Genomic DNA, 15,068 nt, shown 5'->3' with positions numbered 1-15,068 from the left:
AAAACTTAATTCAGTCATAGCCAGAGATTGCACAAATCTACAGAACTTCCAGCAATAGCATCCGCCAGAGGTGGCCTTAATCCATGACTTACATCCCTCCTCCCCTGCTTGCTTTATTGCTAGCTCCATTTCTCTGAGTTCTCTTGGTTTCCCCTTTCAAGGACGACCCTCTTGTAATTAGGATTTAATGGTCATAAATCAGAAATTATGGATTAAGCAGATGGGTAATTATGATGAAATCCGGTCTGCCTCTGTGATAATGGAAGGGCTTTGGTGATAACACGGAAAGACCACGGTCTAAGGGAGCAAATCCGGGCTATCCCATCCTGACTGCTTTACTCAAAAACCCGGGATCGTTACAACCAAAAGAAGGAAGTGTCGGTGGGGGGGGGGCGGGGATCTGGGTCGCCCACAGACATGCTCAGCAAGATTCTCCGCAGAGAATCTTAGGCTGAAAGATGGGGTGAGGAAACACCAGTGCGAGGAGGGTGTCAGGTTGGGGATCGGATATTTGCAGAGTCCGTGAGAGCAAGATGTTCTGATGGCTGCTCTGAATGGAAGACCCAAGGCCCATGGGCGGAAAGAGTCGTGTTCTCTGTGGGAAATGAGGCCGGCTCCTCTCTGCCTTTGTTTCCCCTGCCGGCTGGTGGAGAAGAAGCCAGACTGGAGGCGGCCAGAGCAGAAGCTGGGCGTGAGGGTTACAGGCACGGGCCGCTGCATCCGGCTGTCCCACAAGTATTGTTATAGGAACGAAAGACTTCAGAACATAACCTCCCTGCCCCAGTCTCCATCTCCCAATTCTTCATTCTCTTTCCTCTCTTCAGCTTGGGGTACACCCTTCTCCCTCTCCCTCCCCCCCCACCATGTTTCTGTCTCTGTGTGTTACATATACACATATTCACTTGTAGCAGATGACCTCTTTGTGGCTTTTAAAAAACATCAATGGCCCAGTGGCATATTAGGTGTGCTGGTAGCATTCTTTACTTCTAGAATCCACTGGAGACCCACGGAGCTGCCTCTGTCTCCCCTTCTTGTATGTCCCTGTAAAGATGGAAATGTGTGTCATGTGTCCTGCACATGTCATCGGCAGATATCTCTTTCGATGCTTCCACGCTATTTGCCATTCACCTGTCACCTTTCCAGACCCCACATCCCTATGGATGTGGGCCAAAAAAAGACTCCCCCCAAGTCCTGAATCCTTGCCCCCCCCACTCCTCTTTCCCAGCACAGGGGGAGCGCTCCATCAGCTGAGCCTCTTAGACATCTGTGATTTGGGTGGAAAAGAAGGTGACTGGAAAATCAGAAGAGAGGGAGAGAGAGCCCACCCCCTCCAGCAGCAGCAGGAAACCCTCTCTGTATTATTCATAAGAGGATGTCGGCTAGAGAGAAATAAGTCTAAAGCTCTGTGATTTGCAGCTTGGGGTTTCATGCCGTGCTGCTGGTTAGAGACAAGTCTCCCAGAGATTAAGGCTCAAAGTTACCTCAGTGGGTCCTAGAGATGGGGTTTATGGGCTTGGCCGTGGCAGGGGGGCCAGGCTGCCCAGGGCGGCTCCTCAGAGACCTGGGTCTCCTTGGACTGTGTGGTTTGCCTGGCCGTTCCTTCCTGCCCTCTGGGACCCCCTCCTCTCCCCCCACCTTCTCTGCTCAGCCTCTTGTCCTCTCCCCCTCTCCCTGGCCTCAGTGGGATCCCCTCCGCTCTGATCACACCTTCGCCCCTCACCCTGCCCTTCCCACCTGTGTCCGCCCCAGGGGACTCTGCACCTACAGGTGGGCCTTACTCTTTCCCCCCTGTGTGCCTCAGTTTACCACAGCCCAGACCCAGCCCTCCCCACTGAAACTTCTTTCCCTGGGCCATGTTGTCCTGCCAGCATGGGTGGCTGACGTTTTTGATCCTGCATTCTCCTCGGCTTCCTCTCTCCCAGAGGTCTCTTCCTCCTCACCCCAGCCCCCAAAGCTAGGGGGCTCTGAGGCCACCCCCACTCACTTGCCTGCTTTGTTTTCTCTCTACCCAATGGCAGCTAATTAATTCTCATAATTTTGAGTCCCCAGCTGGGAGCAGATGGCTCTCAAATCAAAACCAATCACTCTTAGGTTTCCCAAGATTTGTGAGTGTGTGTGTGTGTGTGTGTGTGTGTGTGTGTGTGTGTGTTGTTAGGAATTGAACCCAAGGCCTCACATTTGACAGACAGGCCCCTTCCCACTTGAGCCACGCCCCCTTTTTAAAGATTCTTTTCATTAGCATATATTAGTTCAATGAGAGAATTTCGGTTTTATTTCCATGCTTACATATAGCGTATCCCCATCAAATTCGGCCCCCTCCGCCACCCTCCCGCATTCCCTTTCCTCATCTTAAAGCTGTTTCACATCCAAAATGCTTGGAAGGTGTCCATTCCCGTTCGCCCCCCTCTCCCCGGCCGGCCCCTCGCTCCGGGCCCCGCCCGCTCCCAGCACAGCCTGGGCTTACTTCCCCGAGATTCCCCCCACCCCGCTCCAGTTTGTATTAATTACACAGATGGGTTTCACTATGGGAATTCATACGGTCTATCTATTGCTCTCTCTTTGAAACAAAGTTTCACTGACTTTACCCAAGCTGGCAACAAACTTGCAGGCGTCCCCCCCACCCCCCAGCTCTGCCTGCCAAGTAGCTGAAGCATTCTACCTCCGCTGCGTCTTCTGATGGCTCCCTGGCGGCCCCGCTGAGGTTCAAGGCCCCTTAGATTAAACTCAGGATGCTCAGCCCTCTGCATGCACCCGTTTACTGGGGTCACTGGGGCTCTGTCATTCATCAAGACGCTGGAGCCAGAGCCTGAGCCACCCAAGCTCCCATCTCCATCATCACCCTCACGCTTGCTAACTCCTCTCCCCTCCAAACAAAGCGGAGGGCTTTTCTTCTTTTCTCCGTCCCCACTGCAGACGCCTGTCAGCCAAGCTGTCAAAGGCAAAGACCTTTGAACACCCCTTCAGAGTGCTCTTGCCCCACTGGGGATGCCTCAGAGCGTGGCACCATCTCCTGGAAATGAAAACCTGTTTCCCAGGGCTTCTTGTCACCTGCAACCTGGGTCTGCACGTGACTGTCACACATCTGGCCCTCGGCTTGTTTTTGTAGATAAAGTTTTATAAGCTCGCAGCCACACCCACGCTTGTCCCTCACCTGTTGTCCAGCATTGATGCTGCGCTGTAAGGACAGAGCTGATGAATTGTCACCGACCAGAGGGGTCACGGAGCTCAGACTCTGGCCATCTGCATACCCCCTCCGTTCCATTTTTGGACCAGTCCTGGGGCTTGAACTCAGGGCCTGGGTGCTATCTATCCCTGAGCTTTTTTTGTGTGCTCAAGCCTAATGTTCTACCACTTGAGCCACAGCTCCACTTTTGGCTTTTTTGGTAGTTAATTGGAGACAAGAGCCTCACAGACTTTCCTGCTGGGGCTGGCTTCAAACCACTTCTTGAAGATACACTTCAAAGGAGGTAAAAGGAAGACAAGAAACTTTGCTCTCTAAGACAGAGTCTGTGACCTCACTACTGCTTCGTGGGCAAGCTGGTGTCTGAGTCTCTGTTCCTTCACCATGAAATGGGTATAGGGATGCTTACTTGGCCAGGGTGGGCAGCGGACAGCTGTGGACTGCACATTGAAAGGCCAGGCGCCATGCTAGCCTAAGCAAGCCAGGCCAGCGCTGCCTGTATCAGCCTTTGCTCATTGCAGGCCAGGCTAGGAGGGATGGATGGCAGGAGAGGGCAGGGGAAGCAGCCTCTGGCTCTCCACACCCCAGGGACTGAGAAGGAAGTAGGCCTTCCAACAGAAAGCCAGGAGCTCCAGAGGAAATCTCTTGGCACTCCAAGTGGATTGCTGTGGAGCTCATTTTGACTATGTCGGACTTGGTGCGTTTGAGGACATTCGCAGGGAACTCAGGAAAGTGTTGAACTCCGTCTTGGAGCCCCCGATGGATGCCAGGACTTCTCTGGCAAGTGGTGAAATCTCTTGTGGGCGTGGGTGACAACATCCAGCTCAACCTGGCTGGAACAGGAAGGAAACTAACCATCTCCTACAGCCGGGAAATGCTAGGGGAGAGCTAGGGCTTCAGATACTGTTGGATCCAGGAGCTGAGCCGTCAGCGCAGACACCTGGTCTCTCACCAACCTCTCCACGCTGCCCTCTTCTGTGCTGGTTCCATTCTGAGGCAGCAACCTGGCAGCCAATGACCCCAGACTCATGCTCAGGCTGACTGTAAAGGGCTCCAGACTGAGCGAGTCGCACGGCCACTACCAAACCAGTCCGAACAGACAAAGAGAGGGAAGACTTTGAGCACCTTGGGCCTAAGGTGGGGTTCTCACCTAGCTCAGGAGATGCTGTAGGTCTTGATGGACCATAGTAGGGGAGCAAGGGGCCCCCAAAAGAAATGGGAGCATGAGATGGGGTAGAAGAAAATAATAAGCATAGCAAATGTTTACTGCCGAGGGGAAAAGTGAATTGTGGAAGTGAGGAGAGAGGCAGGGGGAGGGAGGGAGGAAGGAGGGGAGGGAGAGAGAGATTGAACTTGTTACCCAGCCGGCTCCTGCCTGTTCTGTCGGCCTTGTTCTACACGGCAGTGTGTGTAAAGCGATTATTGTATAAATTATTCTCACTCACATAATCACGGTGATTTTAATTACTGTGTAATCTTGGCTAATTACTGTTGTATGTTTCATTTGCTTTGGTGCCGATTTAACACAACTGTTTTTGCGTTTGGCTACGAGATAGCATTATGATTTTTTCTGTTTCCTTTTTCTGGGGGAAATTGCTTTCCATAAACATTGCCACCAGCCCATGCTCTTGGCTTGAGGTTTGTTAGTTTAAAAGAAAAGAAGAAAAAAAAAAGCTATCATTCGATTTCTCCCCCTTTCCCCCTCCTCGCCATCTCCCATTTGTTTTTATTTGATACAAGGTTGACTTGAATTAGTAAAGCAATCTAAAAATTACAGGGTATTATTTTTTTTAATGAAGTTGTATCGCTTTCAAGGGAACACCATTATTTCACTAGAGACAGGACGCCAAGACTGGGGTGGTATGAGGGCGGCTTCCACGATTAGATAAGACTCCGCTGGTAATTAGCTCATTAATTATGGATGTGTGAACGGATGGTGCCATGTCTCCTAGTAGGTGTAGGGGTTCAGTGGTGCATTTATTTACTGTTCTCTGGGTTTGTAGCTCCCAGCCATTTTCATCCCTCATCGGGGTCCCTCGGGCAGACAGTGGTGATGGCTGTGTGACTTGTTGGGACAGAATGCTTCCTGCCAGACCATCGCAGGTAGGAAGATTCATGGAGGAGATAGCTAACACACTATTGATGGACACCACACACACACACACACACACACACACACACACACACACACACACACACCGCCAAAGCCTGAGCCTGCAGAGCCTGGCCAAGGAACCAGGCTCCTGTGGAAAGGGGCTGAGCCTAGAACCCCAGGACCCGGAGGGCAGGGCTGGAAAGCTTTCTAGGAATTGGAGGTGGTAGAAAGCCGATGGAGTCGATGGTTTGGGATTTTTCCATTCCAATCTGTGGATCTCAGATGGACCTGAAGTTTGGTCCAGATGAGCTGATGATGGAAACAGACCAAAGTGAGCTTAGTGATGTAGTGCATTGTCACCAAAATCAAAGGCGGGGCAGTGCCAGTGCGCCTGACCTCTGACCCCTTAGGCTGGACAGGTCTGTCTATTCCTTTAGGATTTCTGGGTTTTTTTGGTAGGCACTATTGGTTTCCCTTTTACATCAAGGGATGCAGGGTATTTGAAAACAGTCTTTATTTAAGGTGTGAGTAGGGGTTAAGGTGAAGCTGAGATGGACTTCCCGATCTTTGACTAACTGAGCTAACAGCCCCTTGCAAAGCCTGATCCATCCCCTCCCCTCCCCCAGAGAATCTGGACTCCAGGCCCTGGTGTCCACCGCTGTCTCTTGAGCCAGCTTCTCATACACTCATTTCACGTGCCGCATGTGTATCTAGAGTTTTTCGTACCATGGACCCTTCTTCAGGGATGTATCCAGGTTATGGCTATCGTATGCCCTCTATAAGCAAAAATTACCATCTTCGCATCTTCCTTTTTTCTCCTCCTGTTCCTCCTCCTCCTCCTCCTGTTTCTTCTCCTCCTCCTCCTCTTCCTCCTCTTCCCTCTCCTCCTCCTGTTCCTCCTCCTCCTCCTGTTTCTCCTCCTCCCCCTCCTCCTCCTCTTCCCCCTCCTCCTCCTCCTCCTCCTCTTCCTCCTCCTCCTCCTCCTCCCCCTCCCCCTCCTCCTCCTCCTCCTCCTGTTCCTTCCTCCTCCTCCTCCTCCTCCTGTTCCTTCCTCCTCCTCCTCCTCCTCTTCTTCTCCTCCTCTTCCTCCTTCCATGCCAGTCCTGGGGCTTGAACTCAGGGCCTGGGCACTGTCCCTTCAGCTTTCCTGCACAACACTCGTGCTTTAACACTTGGGCCACAGCTCCGCGTCTGGCATTTTTGGTGGTTGATTGGAGATATTGGTCTCACTGATTTTTTTTTCCATCCTGGGCTGGCTTTGAACTGTGATCATGCTTCTTAAGTAGCTAGGGTTATAGGTGTGACCTAACTCATCTTCTGTGTCTCGTAGATGGGTGCACCGGGGTCGCGTCTCAGCGTGCCCACTGCCTCTCTGAGCCCCGGTGGCCTCGTCTGTAATGTGACAGGGTGGAAGGTCGTGGGACAGGGTGGCAGAGTGGATTTGGGGGGCCCCCTTGCCTCTCTCCAATCCCCTGACCCACGACTTGTCCCGTCAGAGCCTCGTCTGGGACACGGTGACAGTAGTGCTGGCCTCAGAGGACGGCAGAGACTAAAGGCACAACACACACAGCTGGTGGCCACCATCTCAGCACAGGGACCGAGCAAGGTTCCCAACGCCATGACCTCAGCATGCTGGGCACCAGGCCAGTTCCCATCACAGACTGCTGTTGGTCCCTTCCATTGGGTTACGGTGTCTCTGGGCCATCATAAACCCATCTGCCCTCCCTACCTGGGCCTTGCCCGCATTCCAGACCATCAATACATTTTTTAAAATTTTCTCTCTCATTGGGGTTGTGGATGAAGAATGCGGCTGACAGTGCGCCCTGGGGGGAGGTGATTCAGGATGCCATCCAATCCTCATTCGGTTTCCTGAAGCCACCACTGGCTCTACCCAATTGCAGACGCACCTGATTCTTAAACCGATAAGTAGGACTTCTTACTTCTGCCTGATTTTGTCCAATGCCAGCAAATCCAGCATCTCCTTCACTCAGACTCAACCCTTCTCTTTGTTCCTTATGTCGTAGTGGATTTTGAAGGAAAAAAAGACTGGATACGTGTACCTGAGAATCCCACGGCCCGAGGGCCCCGCTCTGCCTGGCGGCGGTGGGCTTGGCACTCCCCGGAGTGACCTCGGTTTCAGGAGGGATGTTCGTGGCCTCTCTGAACTGGTGGCCCCCGGCCAGAGAGCCTGTTTCCTTAGCTGTGAGATAGTGTGTTGATTTGGATCTTGGAGAGCTGAGGTGTGCACAGAAGTGTCCCCACGGTTGTTTGCCCGGTGTCTCTGGAGAAGCCGGGGCTGGGGCGGGCACCAGAAGCGATGGAGGTGGTTTGCAGGGGAGGGGTCTGGGGTGTGGACTCACTTATTGTCAGGTGTATGTTCTCAGTCTGGGCTCATTAGGTATGCACAATCAAGCCTGTACCCTCAGGAGGCCGAGAATGGGAAGGATGGTGGCCCAGGGAGAAAAATGCACCAGATACCTACTCGTGGAGTAATCTGGATGGGGAGACCGGCTTGCCTCCATCATCCTAGCCACGAGGAACACCTGTAGAGGCTGGAAGTTTAGATGTGAGACTGGCAGGATGTGTGCAAGACCCTATCTCCAAAGTTAACCAGAGGAGGGGCTGGGAAGGTAGCTCAGTGGTAGAGCGCTTGCCTTGCATGCCTGAGGCCCTGGGTTCGATTCCTCAGCACCACATAAGCAAAAAGAAAAAAGCCGGAAGTGGCGCTGTGGCTCAAGTGGTAGAGCACTAGCCTTGAGCTGAAGAGCTGAGGGACAGCGCCCAGGCCCAGAGTTCAGGCCCCATGACCGGACCCCCCCCCAAAAAAACAAAAAACAAAAAACAAAGTTAACCAGAGGAGAACATGGGAGCATGTGTGTCTCACTGGTAGAGTGTTCACCTTGCAAGCTCAAGGTCCTGAGTTCAAGTCCCAGTATTGGGAGAGGGGAAAAAAAAAACCCAGCAGTAATCAAACAGCAGTAAGATTTTTTGAATGTACTAGGTTAATTATTAGTACTGCTCTGGTATGAATATTCGGTATCCATAGGGATCAAGGATGTCCACCAATCCCCAAATCGGAGACTGACAGACCCCTGATATAAAATGGCATGGCATCTGTGCAAAGGCCACGTTTTCCTATACTGTACATGCTCTGTGCATGACCCACAGCCCCCAACATGTGTCTACACTGCCACTGGCCCTTCTGCTGGGCATGGTGAACCACAGCAAGAAAAACATCTGCACACATTCAGTGTAGAGGCGGGGTTGCACTCGAATACAGAACCCAAGCAGTGCAGAGCTGCAGGTATTGCAAGTCTAACCTTGCTCGTGCAAGTCTAACTCTGTATGTGTAGTCTAACTTTGCAGGCCTAGATCAAACTTGATGCACATAAGTCTAAAGTCTAACTTTGTACACCCAAGAATAACTTTGTATATGCAAGTCTATAGCTTCCCTTGCTTGAAGTCCTGGCGGGTGGGGGATGGGGGGAGGAGGGAGACAAGAAGGGCCAACTCCCTCACTGACTGTAAAGGAACACCATTACCTCCGGGTCCTAGTAAATCCCTGGCCTGGGACACTGGCCATCTCACTTTGACAGCCAAGCCAGTTTAGGCTGAAAAGGGACAGAGGCAAGATTTGCACCTACCTTTCTATGTTTCCCAACTCATCTTCCCAGCCTTGCAAGGTAGAAGGAGTGGAAATTCTAATATCACTATTTCTATCCTGCTTTACCTAATAACCTTCCAGTATTTCCACAGGAGTGTGCAGATTTGGATCTCTGGCTCTCCTCCGCTCCGCAGTCCTGGGCCACAGCTCCATCTGCATTGTCCAAATCTGGCATTCCTGCATTTGTTCATTCATTCGTTTGTTTGAATATATAAATTGGGATTTTGCTGGCGGACGGAGCAGGGTTGGTTCTCTTAGATGGAGCACACAGAGCTCTGGTTTGTTAAAGGAATGACTGATGGACGGTGTCCTGTCTCCTTTAAATGACGTCCTTTATTTTAGTGTCTAATTTTACCTCTCTGAGAGGCTCCTGCTTTTTCCCAGGCAACGTGCTTCTGGCTTTAGCTGCTCCAAACTCTCTACATGAAGTACATAGAGCTGCAGGGTTCTAGAATAGAAACCTTCTGTGCTCTCATGTATGGATTTGGGTTGTTTGTTTGTATTTTTGTTGGCTGGAGGGAGGTTGTGCTGGTCCTTGAGCTTGAACTTGGGGCTTGGGCATCATCCTTTAGGTGTTTTGTTTTTGCTTTTTTTTTTTTTTTTTTTTGCTCCAGGCTAGCACTCTACCACTTGAGCCACAGCTCCAGCTTTTTGTTTTGCTGGTTCATTGGAGCTAAGAGTCTCATGGACTTTTCCTGCCCCACCCCCAGGCTGGCTTTGAACTGTGATCCTCAGAACTCAACCTCTTGAGTAGCTAGGATGACAGGCGGGAGCCCCCAGCTGCTGGCCAGCTCTGGAGGACATAATTAAGACAGGCATTGCATATGCACAGCCACAAGGAGACGCTCACCGAGCTCCTATTTGCTCGTGAAATCACACCCGGTTCCCTGGGGCATTGTAGGGCATCCCCAGAGCCGCAAATCTCAGCTCCTGGCTGGGTGGATTGCCCCCGTTTCTAAAGGCTGCATTGTTCTTCCGCCACAGGACGAAAGAGGAGACCCGAGATGACATGGGATCCACCCCAGCCACGGCGGCGCTGGGCAGAGCCTGGGAGAGTGAACCGCGGGCCTCGCGAGGTGACGGTGTGTCTCCCCGTTCCCCCTGCCATCTGGGGGACCAGAGGAAGGCCTTGGAGAGACCCGGATCCATGTCCCCCTCGCTGGGTTCCCCGAGCCCGCCTCGGTCCCCGCTGCCCAGGGACAAGCTGCCCAGCCCCTCGGCGGCTCTCTCGGAGTTCGTGGAAGGCCTCCGCAGGAAAAGGGTCCAGAGAGGGGGCCGGGGGTCCCCGCTGCACCTCGAGGACTGGCCCGCGCTGCCCATTTACCAGACCACCGGGGCCTCCACGCTGCGGAGGGGCAGGGCCAGCAGCGACGAGGGCGCCCTCTCCCTGGGGATGGGGGCCTCCCCGTCTCCCCCGGAAGCCGCCGGGGCCTCCGGGCTGCTGCGATGTGCCAGTCTCAAGTGCATCCCTTCCGGGGGCACGGCGGGCACCGAGCTGCTGCCGGAGAGGACGAAGACCCGGTTCAGCTCCTGCGAGTCCCTGTTGGAGTCCGGGACGAGCTTGGGGAGAAAGCTGAGCCCCGCCGGCGCACCCCGGGACCCGCTGCGGTCGCCCTCCCTGCGTCCACGGAGGCGGTGTCTGGAGGCCTCGGTGGACGACGCGGGCAGCTTGGAACTGGGGACCGAACCCCTGGTCTTCCAGAACCGCCAGTTCGCCCACCTGATGGAGGAACCTCTCAGCGGCGGCGACCCCTTCAGCTGGAAGCTTCCGGGCCTCCCTTATGGACACCAGGCCCCGGGGGGCTTCGATGACTTCCTGCCGGCCATCCGGAAGCCCGCCACCCCTCCGTCCTCGGCCGGAGCAGCCAAAGACAAGCAGCACCCCGGTGTCCCCTTTGAGACGGAAGAGGCCGACCCCTCCTTTGTCTCTGGGATCAAAACCATCGTGCAAAAGAGCCCCGGGTCCCAGGGGGACCCCGCGCACCTCTCCGACTCCTCCGACTCCTCCAGTTCCATCGTGTCCCTCAAAAGTAACCCCAGTGCCAAGAGTCGGCTGTCCCTCCCGCGGCCTGAGGGCGACGGAGGGGAACGCGCATCACCGTATCGCCCAGAGCCGGGCGCCACGGGGAGAGACGAGGATGTAGAGAGCATCATGAAGAAATACCTCCAGAAGTAGGCTTTGGAGCAGGTAACAGCCCCAAGATCCAAAAGTGCTTCCCCCCGCCCCAGCTCACCATCCCCATCAGGCAGATGCCTTTCCTCTGGTCTTTGAGAGGTTTGGGTTGAAAGGATAGGTTGTGTTTTGCAGTGCAGAAAGAAGCATCATAAAGCAAGAGGGGCTCCCAGGAGGTGGCTACAGAGCATGGCTTTCCCCAGCTGAGTCTCACTTGTTTTTTTTCTCCTGTCCTGGGGCTTGAACTCAGGACCTGGGCACTGTCCCTGAGCCTCTTTGTGCTCAAGGCTAGCACACGACCAGTTTTCTGGTGGTTCATTGGAGACGAATGTCTCAGGGACATTCCTGCCCGGGCTGGCTTCGAACCAGGATCCTCAGATCTCAGCCTCTTGAGTAGCTAGGATGACAGGCCTGAGCCTCCGGTGCCCGGGCTGGAGTCTCACTTTTTTAACCCCTTCCCGGCTGGGGTCCCAGGGGCTGTGTGATATTCTACCACGTGCATGATGAGAGAGCCAGGATAGCGTGGCGGCCCCTCAGAGGGCTGCGTCGGGCCGTCAGTGTGACCCAGTAGAACCCAAGCCGGGGGCCATGGCTCGTGTCTGTAATTCCAGCCACTCAGGAAGGCTGTGATCCTGAGGACTGTGGTTCAGGGCCAGCCTTGTTAGAAACACTGATGAGAGGGTCTGGGAAGGTGGCTCAGTGGTAGAGCGCCTGCCTTGCATGCATGAGGCCCTGGGTTCGATTCCTCAGCACCACATAAGCAAAAAGAAAAAAGCCGGAAGTGGTTCTATGGCTCAAGTGGTAGAGCGCTAGCCTTGAGCTGAAGAGCTGAGGGACAGCGTCCAGGCCCAGAGTTCAGGCCTCATGACCAGATCCAAAAAACAAAAACAAATCAAAAAGGACTCTATGGATTATGTAACTATATATTAATACATAGAGGCTATTACTAAAAATACAAGTAGGACAGGGCACCAGTAGCTCATAATGGTAATCCTAGCTACTTAGGAGGCTGCCCGGTAAGGATCTAAGCCAGCCAGAGCAAGAATGTCCATGAGACTCTTTGTCATATATACTCTATTAAAAAAAAAATAGGGCTGGTGGGGCTGGGAAGTTGGCTCAGTGGTCGAGTGCTTGTCTTGCATGCCTGAGGCCCTGGGTTCAATTCCTCAGCACCACATAAGCAAAAAGAAAAAAGCTGGAAGTGGCACTGTGGCTCCAGTGGTAGAGCACTAGCCTTGAGCTGAAGAGCTGAGGGACAGTGCCCAGGCCCAGAGTTCAGGCCCCAGACCAGACCCAAAAAAAAAACAAAAAACAAAAAACAAAAAAACACTTATGAGACTATTATCTCCAATTAGCCAGTTTGAAAAAAAAAAAAAACTAAGCTGGAGGTGTAGCTCAAATGATAGAGTATGATTGGGATGCGCTGAGGTCAAACCCCAATACTGACACACAATCGGTAACAACCATCTTCACCTTGACCGGCAGTGAGAATGGACCATGAAGGCCGCCAGCTTCTGCCCCTGAACCTCTGCACTCCAGGCTCAGGTGGCCCTGTGGCTCAGCCTCGACCCCACAAGCCCCACCGCCCCCACGGCACACACCTGCACCTTCAGCCCAACGAAGTCCTAGCCCTTCCACGGGGACAAGTTCGGAGTGTATCAGACCAAATTAATTTGGCTTAACACGGCCTTCTCTCTGCTCTCAATTACAGAGTAGAGCTCTGATACTCATTTGCATTATTACGCTCTCTGGGACGCAGAGAAGCCATTTCAAAGGCCAAGTAAAGGCCACGGTGCCCGGGAGGGGAACGGTGCTTAGCGCGTGGCCCCAGGGAACATCTTGTCTCTGCCTCTGGTTTTCTGTAAAGCTCTGGTCCTCTGCCCGCCCCTGAGCGAGGCTCTCAGCAATCACAGAACACCCGCCTACTGTGTCCCTGCTACTTTACGGATTTTTCAGCTCGAGCCGCACATATGTTTGCCTAGCCTGGGGACTGTGAGCTGCCCACTCGCACCTTCCCCAGTAGCTGGGATTATAGGCATGAGTCACAACACCTGTCCCTCCCCACCCCCCACCCCGACGCTGTGGGTCCCGTCCCAAACTGTAAGCAGCTATGAGGCCTGGGCCAGCAGGCCTGCAGCCCCCCAGCTGGACAAGCACCATCGTGGGTTTAATAAAAATGCCCGACCCGTGTCACTTGGGGCCTAGCAAGCAGTGGAAACCCATCTACCCCCGGGGCTACTTCACCCTTGGAAACTTGGGTCCTGTCTCAGTCAGTTTGCTGCTCCTGTCGCAAACACCCGAGGCAGTCACATTTCAAAAAAGAAAAGGCTTGCCCGCAGCACTGACTCTCACCTGCCATCCTAGCTACTCAGGAGGCTGAGATCTCAGGATCGCCAGCCAGAGCAGCCAAGTCCATGCGACTCATCTCCAGTGAACCACCAAAAAGCAGAAGTGGAGCTGTGGCTCAAGTGGTAGAGCGCTAGCCTTGAGCAAAAGAGCTCAGGGACAGAGAGAGCCTAGACCCTGAGTTCAAGCCCCACAACCAATGAGAGGGAGGGAGGGGAGAGAGAGACAGAGACAGAGAGGAGAGAGGGAGCGTCGATCTCAGCATCACTGCATTACAAATCTATTTACCTCTGGGCTACCCAGCAGAAAAGAGGGAAAGAGGAAACACTCAGTGCTTTCCAAGGCAGATATGACCCCAAGGACGAGAAGACCCACCCCCCCACTCTGTCCCATCTCCTCTGGTTTCTAATAGTGTGCCACCAAACCCGCAACCAGGCTTCTAAAACACATGGGCAGCTCACTGACGTGCAGCCACCTGCCCCGGGCCCTCCCGTCCCGCCCTTCTCCAGCTCACCATGCTGAAGCTGAGTGAGTGTAGAAGCACGCGCATGCGCACTCCCACATGGGCTACTACCAGCCCATTATGGGCTGCACAGTGAGACCCAGCCCATGGCATCATCCTTCTCCAGCTCCACCCTGCATTTCCTTCCAGCCTCCTGGGACCGTGGCCGCCATGGACGATGGCCGGACTCCACAAGCCTTGGAGAGAAGATCGAGACCAGCCAGGCTCCCTGGCATCCTCCGTCTGGAGCCAGGCGCCCCAGCCACCCTCAAGAGGCGAGACGGGGCCTGGAGGAGGCCTGCCCTGCCGTGGCGGGCGGCTCCCCGTGTGCATGGTCTGTCCGTCCAAAATAAAGTTGGCTTCTGTGCACCTGCGCCGCGTCTGTCTGTGACCCGCTGCCTGCACTCTCCAGTGGACTGCTGGGGTGGGGCATGGGGTCCAAAGGGAGGGACAGGGCCAGACCATGGGCAAGCAAGAGTCCTTGCCCCACTCTACCGGCTCTCTGCCCCTCCCCGAGGTCACCCACACTCACTAGCTGAAGCTGGGACACATGGTGGGGGGAGGGCACCCACAAACCCACAGATACGTGGCTGTGAGGTCAGCGTGGGAGAAGACACGGCTTGGGGACCAGCAGGGCCCTCCCAGTGTCTCCCACCTCTTGGTGCCTGGGGACAAGTCACTTCCCTGGCTGGGCCTCAGTTTCCCCTTTCCAGCAGTGATAGTTGTTAGGATGTAATAACGCAGAGGGGAGACAGCATCATGTGTTGGCCGCGATGCGAGACCACAGGAATGATTGGAACCGCAGAACTCATCCAGACGGAGGTCCATCCAGCCTTATGATGTCATGGGATTATTTATCTCGAGGTCCCTTGTGCAAATACAGTCACAATCTGTGATGCCGGGGGTGGGGGCTGTGCCACGAACCCTGGGCACTTCAGGGAGTCTCTGTTCAGCCCATTCACATGCTGTGCAAGCGTGAGTGGTGATTTTAAATTATCATCCATAGAGAGCAATCAAGTGAAGATCACCAGAGAGTCAGGTGCAGTGGCACATGCCTGTAATCCCAGCTATTTGAGAAGCTGAGACAAGGAGGATCAAGAGTCCAAA

At 54.0% G+C, this 15,068-nt stretch overlaps 1 protein-coding gene across 1 annotated transcript in view; it reads left to right on the top strand.

The window, feature by feature from the left end:
* The window catches only part of Myo18b (myosin XVIIIB), a 130,316-nt gene extending 115,994 nt beyond the window's left edge, over positions 1–14,322 (top strand). Inside the window, exons 43-44 of the mRNA XM_069994232.1 lie at positions 9,925–11,128; positions 14,112–14,322. Coding sequence (XP_069850333.1) covers positions 9,925–11,116 — 1,192 coding nt within the window. The 3' untranslated portion in view covers positions 11,117–11,128; positions 14,112–14,322. The remainder of the gene's footprint in view (positions 1–9,924; positions 11,129–14,111) is intronic.
* Positions 14,323–15,068: the final 746 nt, after the last annotated feature.

The sequence above is a fragment of the Dipodomys merriami genome, unplaced genomic scaffold (assembly GCF_024711535.1).
Source record: "Dipodomys merriami isolate MVZ:Mamm:240054 unplaced genomic scaffold, mDipMer1.0.p SCAF_45, whole genome shotgun sequence".
Lineage (NCBI taxonomy): Eukaryota > Metazoa > Chordata > Mammalia > Rodentia > Heteromyidae > Dipodomys > Dipodomys merriami.
The sequence above is the reverse complement of the archived record's forward strand: the minus strand, read 5'-3'. Positions and strand labels throughout refer to the sequence as shown.